Source organism: Saccostrea echinata, unplaced genomic scaffold (assembly GCF_033153115.1).
Source record: "Saccostrea echinata isolate AGI-Se365-2 ecotype Australia unplaced genomic scaffold, CSIRO_AGI_Sech_v1 ptg000025l, whole genome shotgun sequence".
Lineage (NCBI taxonomy): Eukaryota > Metazoa > Mollusca > Bivalvia > Ostreida > Ostreidae > Saccostrea > Saccostrea echinata.
The window spans coordinates 18,976,263-18,992,489 of record NW_026889774.1 but is presented as its reverse complement, the minus strand read 5'-3'; the positions used below and the strand labels follow the sequence as shown (position 1 = coordinate 18,992,489).

Genomic DNA, 16,227 nt, shown 5'->3' with positions numbered 1-16,227 from the left:
AATCTATGGTCATCGAAAGGATATATTTTTAACTCGCCATGGTTGACAATGGTTTTCTCAAGTCGAAAATATTAATTTTCAATTTTACCCTCCACTACATGCAATACAGTATTATATTTTATATGATGTCACATATCTGCCAACTCGATAAAGGATTAGTTATTCAAATCTGTTCAAGCTAGATTAGTTTGGAGATGTTTGCTGCCAGATCTCCTTTAAGAGCCATCCTGTAAAATTCATGCTTTCAGTTTAATTACCGGTAAAACTGACAGACTGATTGATTTCTCTGCTATGTCTTTTTTATGCCGAGAACAAGCAGGCATTATGGGTAATCAGCTGTGGACTTTGATGACCATTAAGTAACGGGAATACAAATGTATGATTATAAGCAAACTTAACGAAAGGATGATTTTATTTTGATTTCAAGACAATTTGGCGGAATTTATTTTAGTTTATGAGTTCTATTAATCTCTAAGTTACATGCTTCACACGTTATATCGATAAGTAATCCGTACCCAGCAATCTGCATCCTGGAGGAAATTTCATTAGATGCTTTTTCAGGAATCATAAAATTTTGATGCCTTTCCAAAAAATACATATTGTTTCTCGATATAGGAACACATTAATTACTTAACAAATGCTCAAACATCTTCATAGATCACCCTCACATATTGTTATAGGAAATGAAGCTAGCAATAACCAAAATTTGAATTCATTATAATTACGTTTGACACGGATATTCGATTTCAACGTGCAGTTTCCAGTGGTATATTAACCTTCAGCCAAAATCACGACACCCCCAGTAGGACATGGAAACTCAAGCGTTCCAAAATTGTCTTGTGATAATAAATGGAGGCTAGACACTGGTAAACAGAGAAAGGACAAAGACAAATGGCACTGGACTGTGAAAACGTTCGTCTGTGAGGTGCAAACGCCTGCTAGCTACATGTAACTGCACCATGTCTAAGTACTATATCCACAAAGTGGGCTAACTTAGATATAATAAACATATCTGTTCCAAAAACATAGGTCAAATACCGAATGTTTTACTCGTGTAGGAGTGACTTTAGTGTTGATGACTATTCACGAAGTAGGTTAATCCCCATTATTGACCACTGACTGTAACCAGTTTCTACCACTGTGTAACAATTCAGTCTTATCCTAGACCAACAGATTGTACGCTATATATTTTGAAACTGCAATGAAAACTAAAATTTCTGCTATTGAAAACAATAGCATATGTTACCCTGAACTGATCCCAACTCTGCATTTTTTTGGAGTTGAATGCAGAGCAAGCAAGTATGTAGGGAATTTCTCGAGACAGCGTTAGAGAACACACATTTACAACTACCACTTGTCATCAACTTATCTCACAAGAGAAACAGCGAACTGTTATAAGTTATCTTATTCGTTCTTTCTAGGATACAGCGACAAACTTTGTGCAACCGATTCCAATTTTTGGTAGAAAACACTTTAACAGAATGCCATGAACAATTCTTTTAAGTTTCAAAAAGTTTGGATGAGCAGTTCCTACGCAAATGAAATTAATTTTTTTTTTTTTTTTAAAAATATACATATTTCGTCTGTTTCCATGGAAAAAGTGGCCATTTTGAAATTTAAATTTCATATGTAGAGTTGGTGATTATCATTTCTGTGAAGCTTCATTAAGAATCTCCCATCCATCTGCGGACAAAATTTTAGAGTCTTAGCAATAACAATATGTCGCCCGACTTCGTTCGGGACGACATAACTAGAACACTTTGACATACATGTGTGCAGACTTACAGCCAAACTACTCAGTTCAAGAATAATGCCTTAAAGGTCAAAAATTGTTCACCGATTCATTGATCCCATGGAATTATATAAATATATTTTAAATCATTGACCTCATGGAATTGATATACTTTAAAACAACCATGGAAACAATGGAAACAGTTAATAAAAACTTATTAACAAATGACAGAATGGTAAAAAAAGCTTGTCCTCCTATTTTAGCAAACTATTTTGTGGGACTTAATATTGACTAGAGGTTTTCTATTTCCATTAATTCCAGAGGTCATCATTTCCGCACGATTCTTGTTGGACGAAGTAATAAAACGATATTGATTAAGGTGTAGGGAGCATTCTGGGTAATTTTTTTCTCTATTCTTTTTCCTCATTCTCTCCAACATCGCCATATAATCATAAAGTTTATAAACTGAAGATAGGGAAAAAATATCTAGGATTATGCAAATTTTCTGTTAAAAAAAGATAAACTATGTATATTTCTTTCTTTCATACTTGTATATTGAAATAAACAAAATCTTTTAAATATATAAATTATGCATGAATTATTTGTCTTGGTTAAATAACACATGTATTCTAAAAATCCTTTAAAGTCGCATTTGCATGAAGATATATTTATCATTCGATTCTATTTCAAGAATTCAATAATTAAATTTCAATGTTATGAAAAGAAATAAGAAATAAATAATTTAGCCATGGTAACGTTTCTAAAACATCAGCTTTTGTCGTGGTTTCGTGACGAGTATAATGACTTATGACCGATCTACTTAAATACGAAGACTATTTCAAAATATAAGGTATCGCCATTTTGTATAGTTTATGCTTTGTTTTGTTTCCTTTAACTGTAACATGGGTTTTTCTGATAATTGATATACTAGATTGAATTTCTGGAAAATATTGTGGATTTCTTTCCAAGAACTATCTGTCCAACATTTACCAGTGTAGACTTTGTAATTAAAAAAAATCAAATGTTAGAAACAAACTGTTGAGCTAGTTCCAAGGTACACTAAATTATAACAATTGTATACTTTATATACTCTACTATTTCCATATTTCACTCTATACATTACAAGTATATTTCATTTTTAAATATCATACTAGTACCAGTCCATACTATCTAGGATCAATGCTTGGTTGTAGATATTCCTCTGTCGAAATTCCTCTTAAATTTCCCTTAAAAACATCACTTTAGGAAATTTAACCTGACAGTAACTTCTTAATATACTTCTTTAGAACACAAAATTCAAAACTGCCAATAAAACTGAGGTAATTTGCAGCAACTAAAGTAAACATTAGTTGTCACTTTCAATCTAGAAAAATCGTTTGTAAAAGACATAACTATGATAAAACTAGTGAAGAGTTTAAAATAGTTTGTTCGACACAAGGTTATATAGCCATTAAACCGATTAAAGTGCAGTTTATCTGCATGTTTTATGTACTCTTTAACTGGCCTTTATTTTCTTTGCTATGTACACTTTAACTCAAGGAAAATAAGAGGCAGACTACCGCATAAAAATCTCCTTTTAAAAACAATTCTAAAATCACAGAGGTATATGGAGGAGACGAAGAACTGATAATGAATAGGACGAGGCAGGACGATTCTTTAAAAAAATATCTTTTCTGTTTTTTTCCTTTATATGCATTTATTCCAAAACTACAAAATAGCTTTTGCTTAAAAAAGATTTCGTAACTTGTTAGTATGAATGTTACATTGCTCAACACTTCAAATTCAGTTCTTTTTCATAGAGATTCATTGGGTTTGCTTTATGATTAGTGTATACAATTTGAATGATTTTTTTTTCCAATTTCCAATCTAATATTATGCAAATGGTATATCTGATATGATATATTACATAACATTTGGAGATTTTAAATTTATGGGCAGTGCTACACCTACATGCAAGCACACATTCTGTTTTAACATGCATACATAAAAAATTAGTATAAGATATAGATGTTTAATTATAATTAAGCCTCGCACCTACTTATATGTACACGGGCTCTTAGTAGAGCTTACATACCATTTTCAAATTTCTCCGAGGTCCATGATGGTTCTAAAATAAAGAAATAAGGAAATTCAAAACAAAAGATAAATGGTACATGTAAAACCAACATTTCATTCCAGTGAAATGTGCCCTGGTCGTTTGCATGTTTGGTATTACTGCTAGAGATCATTGACACGAAATTCAAAGCAAAAAGGACTCCAATTCACACCTTGATTTTCAAAAAGACCATCAGTTTAATGATTTTAATTGTACTCACATCAACAGGAAGAGAAAGATAAGAATGTGCTTAATGGGCATTAAGCCGCTCTAACGTAAAACGTTGATTTTGTTGCAACTAAATGATTACACTTTTGAGCCAATTTAGAATTTGAAGCTTTTTGAAAATAATGTCTTGATTTTATATCATCCTTCATGGTTGTCACACTCTGAAGCAGATTTTAAAAGTCATATAGAAAATCTAATGGCTCCAAAATTAAGATGGAGGATTATCGAAATTGTGTAGACTTTTTAACTTTAAAGACTAAAAAAAAAAAGAAAAGAAATTTTGGAGTTTAAGGATTTATATTTTTTTGGTCGCCTACTTCGTAAGCAGTATGGTGGAACGAAATTGAAGCTTCATAAGACAACGTGGTGGACATTTGTTCAAGAAGTATTGTCCGTATATTTCTTTGTTGAACACTGAACCACTGATGAAGCTCAACCTTTCCCCCTAAATCTGACATTCCCGGTAGGAAAGAAGAAGGCGAGGAATTAATGTTGTTCGCCGACAAAATGAATGAACCTAAATATAACAAAGGTTCTTTAATTTATTAAAACTTAAAAAAGGCTATGATTGAATGTATATAATTCAATGTACAAATGGGAAAATTTCAAGGTCACGCACTCTGGCCGAAACGAAAAATTTAAAACATAAAATACAAATGGGGAATTATTGAATACAAGTAAAAAAAAATTACAATGCAAATGAAAAAAATATAGAATACAAATAAAAATTATGCAATGCAAATTGAACAGATTGAATATTGCAACGTTTGACATGCCATAAACTTATGGTACAAAAGTAACGTTACGGTAGTGGTTAGAGCGTCTGTTCTAGAGTCGCGGAGTAAGAAGTTGATCCTTACGTCGCGGGTTCGAATCGCACTATGGGACGTGGAGACCGGTCCTTCGGCAAGTGGTGGCGTCTCCATATGAGTGAAAAATTCTCGAGAGGGACATAAAACAACAATCAATCAATCTGAACAGATCCAGATATTAATACATTTAGATATAGTAAAAATGTTTGAAGTGTTGAGACGCACAGATTTCGGTGATCTAGAAAGAGCTGCCGGCATCATTTGGAGTAGCTCCCCTCTGTATTATATAAAAAACCTTTCAATATCAGTTTACCGAGGGAAATACGAATGCACAACGTACCCGTGGGGATTTAACGAAGTATGAGCTACATTTGGTAGGTCATTTTTGAATTAGTGTCAGAAACATCTGGTGATGACACGACCAACATGAACATGAACGTTGTTGTTCTTTATGTATTACTCCGCGTATACGTTAAAAACTTTCCGTCCAATTTTTTTTCTTTGATACATTTAAATCATTTTTTAAACCGTTGAATCAAATGGATAAGTGGTCATTTTTTACAGATATAAAAGACATATTAGTAACAGGCATAATAATTATTAAGCCCCATACCTGACACATGCATCTTTTTTAGATAAAGGAATATACATGTACATACCATTATCAGAATTCTCCAGGGTCCATGGTGGCTCTAGAATAAAGAAAATAAACTAAAGAATGCGGATAAAATCTATGCCTTCGCCAATTGTAAGAAAGACTTTCCATATAAACAGATGATCTAGCTTCTCTTTTCCCTATCCCTGTCATGGGATCATAATTTAAGGTATGTCTTCTGCAATCAGTTATATCAAGGATTTTTTGAGAAATATATTTCAGATAACTACTCATGTACCATAACTCAAAATCGCATAGAAAAGTGGGGGTCATTGTGCATATTAATGACTACTGAGCAACGGTACAATTAACTTTTTGCACTTTAATTGTAACTTTTACGTTAATCACTTTAACATTTATCATATTCACCAGATGTAATTCAGGCAACAAATATAATCTTGTTTTATGTAAATTAGTTTTAATAATATCATTTATTGGAAAAAAAAATCCTGTATATGTGTTTTCTTACTGTATGCAATGAAAGAAAAAGTGAGCAAGCTCACATACCCCACGCTCCCCCAAAACTCGACAATACAACACATAATGAATGGCACAGTGCATTTTAAATACATATAATTCACAAAGGGGCATTACTTGCAAAAAATCATCACATCAAAACTTCTTGCATTTTAGGTCATTCAAATCTTTGTATGTTACAAATTTAATTGGGCTGAGGTTTCTAGATAATAATGGAATCAAAATTTCTTGGTAATATACAAATCTACACATTATGTCTGAAATACCTACAAAGTTTCAGGATATTCAGTGCAGGAGTTATGCTGACAAACTGTTATTTAAATTCCTCAGTGATTTCGATTTGTTAATGAGTGTAAGTCCATGTCCAACACATGACAATTTTCAAATTTAAATAATTGATGGAAACAAAATTATGATGTAGTCATATGAATTTGTTTAGATACTGTACTTATGAAATTATTTAAGGCAAAGCACCAATGTGAGGGGGTGGGGGTGAGAACTATCCAAGATTTGTGTGTGTGTGTGTGTGTGTGTGTGTGTGTGTGTGTGTGTGTTAAATCATAAATATTTTGATCTCAAAATCAATAGAGGTCTTTTAAGGTCATAAAATATTTCATATAAAATTTCATTACAAAAGCTTATTCCAGTGGATTTCCTTATTACCTAGCTGGAAAGTTTCTTCAATAATAGGCATAACGCTTAGGGCAAAAATAAGGGAATCGGAATTTCCTGGTAATATGCACATCTACACACTGTGTACTAAATATCTGCAAAGTTTGACCAAATTTTGTGCAGCGGTTTAAGAGGAGTTGCACTGACAAACTAATCATCTCTATATTCGAGATATGGCCAAAAATCTAAGTTGAAAAGTGCCGAAATTCCCAGAAAAATACGGAATCGCAATTTCCTGGTTGATATGCACATCTACACATTGTGTCCTAAATATCTGCAAAGTTTGACCAAATTCTGTGCAGCGGTTTAAGAGGAGTTGCGCTGACAAACTGTTCATCTCTATATTCAAGATATGGCCTAAAATCTAAGTTACAAAGTGCCGAAATTCCCCAAAAAAAAATCAAGGAATCGGAATTTCCTGGTAATATGCACATCTACACATTGCGTCCTAAATATCTGCAAAGTTTGACCAAATTCTGTATAGCGGTTTATGAGGAGTTGCGCTGACAAACTGTTTATCTCTATACTCAAGATATGGCCAAAAATCTAAGTTGAAAAGTGCCGAAATTCCCAGAAAAAAATAAAGGAATCGCAATTTCCTGGTAATATGCACATCTACACATTGTGTCCTAAATATCTGCAAAGTTTGACCAAATTCTGTGCAGCGGTTTATGAGGAGTTGCGCTGACAAACTGTTCATCTCTATATTCAACATATGGCCAAAAATCTAAGTTGAAAAAGTGCCGAAATTCCCAGAAAAATAAAGGAATCGGAATTTCCTGGAAATATGCACATCTACACATTGTGTACTAAATATCTGCAAAGTTTGACGAAATTCTGTGCAGCGGTTTATAAGGAATTGCGCTGACAAAAAACAGGACTGGCGAACTGACTGACAGACTGACTGACGGACGGGTCAAAAATATAATTCCCCCCCCCCCCGCGCAACTTGTTGCGTGGGGTATAATATCTATGTGCAAGTCACAATCTCTTCTATCAATCATTTCTTGGCAAAGTTTTTTGGGCGAATGTGTAAAATTCGTTCTAAAATATTAATTGAAACCTATTTTTAATATTCCTAGCATATACTAAAAAAATCTCTGGGTAAAAATTAGTAGGAATAAAGTTCCAAGATACTAGTATGAAATCAAATAAGCAATTTTCTTCTAAATATCCTTGCGTCACAAAAATAGTCCCCCATAAATCTTGTTTCTTTACGATTTTGTGAGCAGTTTTTAAATTGAATATTGTATAATTTGCATTGTTTAATTTAAATGTTATAAAAATTGAATTGTAATAAATAGTTTTGAAGTTAGAGGTTCCCACCTAACTCCTCAAAAGCTGACGAGTGACATACCTTAATTAAAAACAAACTTGAATCTAGATCCTCTTGAAGATGCTAATAAGTTTATTTAGCAATATATGGAATTGGAGGAAAACATGTCTTACTTTCACCCCCATGTATTCCCCATATTGTTGCCTTAATCTTGCACTGGGAAATAATAAGACTTGAATCTATACTACAGTTGTATTTTAATGATTAAATTTTTAGTTTCAAATTCTTTTTCTTTTAAATTGTCATATACATCTTTGAAGACCTCTTGTCGCCTTATTTCTCCGTCTTGACGATCTTAAATTGAATATTTTTTACTTCAATATAGGAGGTTTTTGGACCCATTTTGTGGTGTTAACCATGCCCTCAGACAACAAAGTTGAAACAAAAATTAAATGTATGCGAGAATACTTAACTTTACTGCTTTTTTTTGAGAACAACTAGGCTACAGAAAAAGGAAATGTAACTTATTTTAATCTTTATAATTTTTCTATATAAAAGTTAAAGGATTTTTTCCCGATACCTCAATCTGGTTTTCGAGCAGTTAATGGTGGGATTTTCAAATATAACATATTCTTATTAATATTTCCCTCCTTTTACAGTTTATTTGATACAGTCCGAGTTCCCCTTACTCAAGGAAGTTTTGATTCAAGTTTTATTGCAATTTTGTAAGTTTTCTGGCAACTTACAGCACACATACGATGGACCAGCAGTTGGTCTCCGGGAACTTCCAAAAATCATATCAATTAAGTATATCTTGTACAAAGATAAAAGTCCACTGAGCGTCAATGGCTGTTTTAAATCACGTACATCTCCGAGAACGTGTCCGTTGACTAACATACCCTTATTTCCATGCATATAAAGTGATGTAAGCAGTTACATGTACTACTTAACGATCACACACACACCTCGTTTGGTAGCGGTGAGAGATAAAAACTGTATCTCCTTGTGAAGAAATTTTAAGTCTTGCATCCTTTCAAGACAAAGATAAACCTCATTCGAAAGGATACTTATCTTGCTAGTTACTGCAGCAACTAAGAAATTTGATTTTATGGACTTGTTTAAAACTACTTTATGATTGTTGCTAGGCGACAGCATGCTTTTATTTTTCTCCTACAGTTAAGCCAAATAAACATACGACGGATGTCATTTCTTCTCTCAATGCTGGCCTCTTTCAGAAGATTTATTCAGAGACGTTTTTAAGTACCGTCAATAAATCTCAACATTCTAAGGTTTCGAGCTCTACAATGTGCTAAGTTTGTAGAAAACCAATCGAATCACCTTTCCGACATTGTTTCCAAAAATAAGCAATAGTAGCCTAATTATGGTGTTTCCGAAAATAGGAAGAGGTAAGCACTAATGATTTATGCGCTTCATTGCTTTGAGTTTTCTTTTCACACACAACAGACATTTAAAGGAATGTTTAAACGTGCGTTTTACTGATAAGGATGTATGACGCGCGCTGTGGACGTACCATCCTTACAACTTTATTTTTTTACTGGGTAATATCTCTTGCGGGAACCAAAATAGATAGACCTTGCTCCACGCCTTCAAATTTTTATACAGTTTAAAAGCTGATAAAATTACCTCTTGGGGAATTTAATTTCAAAATTTCATCTTAAATCTTATTGAAAATATTTATTGCAGGGATTCGATGAAATCTTGCTGAAAATATGTTTTATCGGAAACATACTCTTTTCACTTCAAATTTTCTTTACACAATATGTATCTCACTAGTTCATATCGAGCCATAAAATAGGAAGCTATATACACTCGCCGCGTTGTCTTATCGATTTTGGCGTGTTCAACATGCAGTTGATATAATTTAAAAGTAAAAACGTAGAAGGGGTATATCGGGTCTGGCCCCGTGGTTTCAGATATCATCAAACCATTTTTTGCGACTCAAAGGCCCTTAAAGATTTCCAAATAAAATTCACTGCCATTAAGGAAGCTCTAAACACTGCACATTAAAGAGTTCTACTTGTAGGGTAGTTTTACGCAGTTAGAGTGATCTGCCCTTAGAAGTAAGATAGAAAAAAAAATAGTATTTACAGTGTATTACACAATTTTTAATATTCTCAGGATTATATTAGATCAAGTATAAGAAATTGAATTTATTGGTTCCATTAATTTTCCCAATGTATGTGAACAACCATGATTTCTGTTCATGAATTGTCCATTGTCTTTGAACATTTTTCCTGCGGAAATAAGGCAGGTACCCTATGTTGAAAATGAATAAATAGTTTCAATATGCATACCTTATATGACATATTTTTCTCCAAGTCCAAAAAGCACTTTTTGTTAGTGTTTAGAGCTTCCTTAAAGTTAAAATGCAATGACTATGAATCCGGCGCACTGAGGTTACCAGACGTGAATTTCCATTTGCATGCATAAGTACTAAATAAGTATTTCCAAATTTATAGTTCTATAACTGCATTAAGTAATATTGCTGATATTTTCTAGTGCTTGAGTGCTTTGAAAATGTTTGCCATTCAACTTTGTGTTTGGATTTTAAAGTTTAGCTCAAACCCTTCTCTACAGCTGATCAGGGGAAAATAGATTTTCCAAAAAATCGAAAATGTAATAAGATTACGAATATAATAGAAAGAGGAACTTCTGGGTAACAAAGATAGGCTATTCCTTTATGATGTTGACCATACCCCTGACAACAAAAGTCCACTAAGAGATAGAGGGAAAAAAAGCTGACGATTTATTATATAAAGATCTTTTTTAAAATTTCAAATGAAGCCGAATATGACATTAAGAAAAGGAAAGGTTAAGAAATGAATCTTTTTGTTCTCCTCGATTTCGGAGGCGGAGGGGGGCTCAGATTGTTTCCCAAATAAAGGATTTCCAATTCTAATTTACAGAAGAAAGAATCTACTGAATCAGCTCTCAAATTACATTGAATAGACATTAAAATATTAAAATATAATAATATTGAAAAGAAGTTAAGAAGTTATCCAGGAACTATGGGGTGTTATGAACACAGTACGTCCTAATTTTAGTTCAATGATGCCCGCTTTATACGAATATATGTCGGAAGGTCCATGAAGTTTTATGTACATGTATATGTAGGAGGTTATGATCATCTATCGCTGTGACCCAAAATGTACCATAATTGGCCTTCCTAAATCAAGCCTATTCATTTTGATAAGACCTTCAGCGTAATGCAGACCGTTTGATTAGTCCTTAAACTAATATAGACTCCACATCTACAGAAAAAAACTTCAGATGTAGAACCCAGGAGGATAATTACTGTTTACGTATTGATTACACGAAGGAATAACAAGCGATCAAATCGACTTCTTTATCCTAGGGACAGAATCCAGAACCCTGCGTGGAAGAGTTATCATTAAAATAATCCGTCATACCAGTCGCTGTATAGAGAGTGCTTCTTTGACATGGAATCAGCTCGTTGGAAAACTGCGCTCTTTCAAAAAAAAAATTATAATGGTCGCTTTTCATTATTTTGTTTATCTAACATTGAGCTATCACGTTTATAAAACAAAAATAAATAATAATAATAAAAATAAAAATCCAGTAACAAAACAAACAAGCAAAGAAAAAGACTTAAACACAAACAAAAACAAAACAAGCAAGCAAATAAATAAGTTAACAAACACAAAAAAACTGAAAAAAAAACCATGAATATTACCGGTATATTGGTGAATGAAAAGACAGCTTCTCAGAAGTTCAGATAATCAATGTTTACAGTAAATGTAACACGAATATAATACCGATTGGTTACTTTTGATATTTTATGCTCTCTCATCATTTCCGAAGACATGTATTGTCATATATGTAAAGAGAGATGAACATATCCACTTTTCAATTGTTGGTCAAGATAGCCTATCATATATTTTTAAAACTTTTCGAGAATCCTAATACAGCAATAAGTGTTTATTATATAATAAGTTTTGAAATTAAGGAAATCGCCTCTTTTCCTATATATTAATTACCTCTTAAGTGTTCTATTGATTTAGTTTTTTTCAAGCTATGTACTACAAGCAGTATAAATACAGATAGGAACAGGAGAAAAACCGAGTCTACGAATAGTTTAAGTTACTTTCGTACGAAACGCTACAAGACATGATCTCTCATCATAACCGACTATAACGGTACTTCTCATTTGCGCGAATATGCTTTCATTTGGGAGCGATTATTTTTTTTCCATTCGGGGGGTGGGGTGGGGGTGCAAAGTTATTTCATTTTGGGCTTTTTTTTTCAAGAGGACGAAAAAAGTAAGGAATACCTTGTAAACGATTAAAGAGATAGAGTCAATCATAAAATACCATTTCAATGTTATTTATGAACATTCAGAAATAACGAGGAATTCATAATGGTGTACACTGATTTATACTAACGATTAGTTAGTTGTAATAAACAGCTATTCTATGCACTTTAAATGTAGTTGTCTTTTATTTAATTCGCAAAAATGAAATATCAAAATTCTCCCAAAAAGAAATGGCAATATTCAGCCTAAAATGAAAGAAATTAATTTGAAAGATCAACCAAAATGAAATGCATCCAACTGTAAGTACGAAAAGTTTGTTTTGTTGTTTAATGTCCCAATCGAGAATTTTTCACTCATATGGAGACACCATGCACCACTTAGCGGTGGAGAGCTTTCAAATTTAGACCTATACTCGGCACTCAGGGGCCAATCAGCAGTAAGGATCGAATTTATTGAAAAAAAAAATAATATAATAAAAACAAACAATTAAACAAATAAAAATCCTATGTATAGAATTAAATTTAAGGACATGCAGTATTGTTTTTACCCCTAAATCAAAAGTGAGTCACGTTGATTTCGAGAGCGTGTTTCTTTGGATTTGGAGTTTGAATGCGTTTCGTTTGAGCGAGTTAAATTCTTTGCTTTGGAGTTTAAGTCTCTTTGGTTTTGGAGTCTGAATGCGTGTCTCTTTGGATTTGGAGTCTGAGTGCGTGTTACTTTGGATTTGGAGTTTGAGTGTGTGGCTTTTTGGATATTGACTGCATGCTTCTTTGAAATCAGAACTGATTAGTTTTTACTCATTTCTGATTTAGTATACTGTCAAAAGAACAGGTTCATGCTTGGAAATATTATACAGAACTCATAAGAATTTCTTAAAATTATAATAATTTCGACAGACGAATCTAGTGCTCCCCCTCCACAAAAAATTGTTCTTATTGACACCCCCCCCCTTTTGCAGCGCAAGTGAAATAACTGTCACCTTTTAAGCAAGAGGGTTTTTTTTGTGTGGAAGATATTGTCTGACTATCAGTGGTCTGCTTTCTGGATCTGCGGTTTTATTATGTTTGAAAATGTTGTGTTTGAAATTCAATACTTCTTCCGAAATTTTAATTGGTGGGTGGCCTAAATATTAAATATGTGCTGTCGTACATGTAGGTTCAGTAATGTCAAAGTAAGAACAATTTGTACATCTGAGAACTCGATAATAATAAACAAAAAATAATGTTATATATTTTTCTCTCTGCTTTGGTTTGAAGTATCTATTAGAGTACCCAAATGACATTTTACAGTTTCTGACGGTAAAACTCCCCTAGCAATTCCCTTCCATTTTATACATGTATCATCGCTTACATCTACATGTAGCGGGAAATTAGCTACCATCTAAATTTAGCATTGTTAGCCATGGTCGCTAATCAAATGACAAATTTGGTTCAAAAAATAAATTGAGGAATAAATAGAATCGCTAAAAAGTAATTACGCTAATAATTAAATGCCCACTTTTAGGACAAACGCTCAAAATTTGCCTTTCGTTAAAACAAAACGTTGCACGTTTGTCGAATAATTTTTCCCGACATTTAGGATGTGGTTGTGCAATCAAAATTTCATAACAACATGCGAAAGACAACATTGTTAATTATTGGAAATCTGAATGTCATAATTAAAAGTCTTTCATTTCCAGCTGTGAGCATCTACAATCGTCAAACTGATGCAAGTTTAACCGTATTGGTTTGCTGTCAGTAGGATAGGCATTTTTTTTTTTTATATGTACAAACATGTCTCCCAAAAAAGCACAATCCGGCAATTCAAACATATAGAGAAAAAGTTTAATTATACTTAGTACTTAGTATATGACAATTATATCTCGGTCTAAATATGATAACTGTAAACTTAATTTTCAATCGTTAGTACGGTTTTAATGGCCCATAGTATATCATGTCATCTGCATTTAAAATCATAAAAATCAGGATGTTTTTGAATGGATTTAAATAATGATAAAAATCGGCGAAATATTAAATAGAATTAAACATTCCTCTATTTGAATTGTTCCGATATTTTCTCAGATTGTTTGATTATCTCACCTGATTCTATCGGAAAATTCTGTGGAATAAAGTCATCCCGACTCTCTGGGAAGATACCAATATCACTGAAGTTGAATGTCATCGGTAAAGATGGGGAGCAAAAATTAATCAACACATTAAAGTGAAACTGAAAACGACTCAGAAAAAATCACAATGTTCAATCCACAAAGGAGGTCATTTGAAACTCAAGGAATATTGGGAAAATTCAGACCGAGTACAAAGCTCCAGCACACCTGAGGACGCACAGACTTCAGAGTTTTCTTAAAATGTCACAAATGACGTTCGTTCACACACAGGTATATTTTAACGAGAGAAAATAGTTTTTGTTAAACAGAATCATTAGAACTTTTTTTTTTTGATTCATGTAAAGTATATCCAGTAAGATGTAATAGAAAGATAACATAGAGAAGCGATGAATGTCTATCGGTGCTGCCAAACTGAAAAAAAGTGGTCTTCGGCTTTCTTAAATATCTGATCAGAAATGCCGCTGTACGAGTTCACGGAAGACTTAAAATTACCATAATTTTTCTTAATATATCAAGCATCTCCGAATCCAACAAGACAAAATGAAAGGAAACATGCACGGAGGATAGTGCCGTGTGCTTCCATTAATGGTCTGTCCGCTGCTACTATATATCATAATAGTGGTTCAGAGATTGCTTCGTGTTCTCGATGTTTAAGCGGCAAAATGAAGCCAACAAAGTCAGCGAGAATTCTCATAGAGTGGAAAGAGAAACCATGACTGAATCTCTTAACTATTTAATGCACGATGATGTCAACTGCTATATTTTCTTTTTTATTATCATTATGAGCGACACGAGATGTATAGTTTTATGGAAAAGTGTCCATTAAATTAAATATAGATGCAACGACAACGAAAGACTTGAAGCTTTTAACGATGATATATGGAATCCGTTTAATGAAGTCAAGATAATCTACTTGACAGATGGTGGAAACCAACGTACGTACTCTTGTCGGTACTGTTCCCCTTTACTGACATATTGAAATATCGGTGTTGCAAACCAGCCAAAAAATATGTTTATTTAAAGAAAATTAGACAACTTGAGAAATAATCTTGTAAAATGCTGGAAAAAGGTTCTATCTTATCTGAACTGAAAGCGAATCACTTTTTTGACTGATCGTTAATTACCCACAACTGTTCTAACGTAACTAATAAACCCCACGGATGCATACTCAGAAGAAAGTGTTTTTCTAACACTCCAAAGACCAAAGCATATACCTGTACATGCATCACAATGAACAAAATTTTAATTAGGCATCACTTAAAAAGAATGGATATTACATAAATTCTAACTTTTCCCATAATCACTGATTCACACGCTCGTATTTATTCTTCAGCAAGAACAGTCACAAATTCCATGTTGTAAGAAAGTTTTGTTTAAATGCAATTCTAATAAGCTAAAACAGCTCTATTTGATGTAACTAGAAGTTATCTCGCAAAGTTTTAAACAATTATACATTAATACAATCAAAACGTTGTCAGAACTATTTCTCCTCGTCGCTAATGTTACAGTTCCGAGTTCAGTAGTTTGTTCGTTGCACATTGACCATTGATAACTTCCTCAAGGTAAACTGCAACTTTAAAATCACAAACTTTTTGAGGAAACTGACATGAATGAATACATATATGTGACTAAAATGACAAAATTTGTATACAATAAATAACATGTAAACTGCAGCATTATTGAATTGCATCGACCACAGCCGGTCCTCTCTATTATCACCTTTCCTTTTTTTTCACCCGTCTGTCAAACATTTTGAAGAAAAGAAACAGAAAAGAGATTTTTTTCGCTCGAGGTGCAGGTAACGAGCTGATATTTGTTGTCTTCGCAACATAAAGTTTTTTATTTACATGTAGATCACGTGGTTTGGTTTTGATCTTTCTGG

General features: G+C 33.1%; 1 protein-coding gene across 3 annotated transcripts in view; it reads right to left on the bottom strand.

The window, feature by feature from the left end:
* LOC133192099 (tyrosine-protein kinase transmembrane receptor Ror-like) overlaps positions 1 to 15,121 on the bottom strand; it is a 37,237-nt gene extending 22,116 nt beyond the window's left edge. The window contains exons 1-3 of one of the 3 annotated variants that reach the window (XM_061327957.1): positions 14,320 to 15,121; positions 5,527 to 5,559; positions 3,807 to 3,839 (exon numbers count right to left, since the gene is read on the bottom strand). In XM_061327957.1, the coding sequence (XP_061183941.1) occupies positions 3,807 to 3,839; positions 5,527 to 5,559; positions 14,320 to 14,401 (148 nt within the window). In that variant the 5' untranslated portion in view covers positions 14,402 to 15,121. The remainder of the gene's footprint in view (positions 1 to 3,806; positions 3,840 to 5,526; positions 5,560 to 14,319) is intronic. The other 2 variants (XM_061327959.1, XM_061327958.1) reach the window with 2 other exon arrangements.
* Positions 15,122 to 16,227: the final 1,106 nt, after the last annotated feature.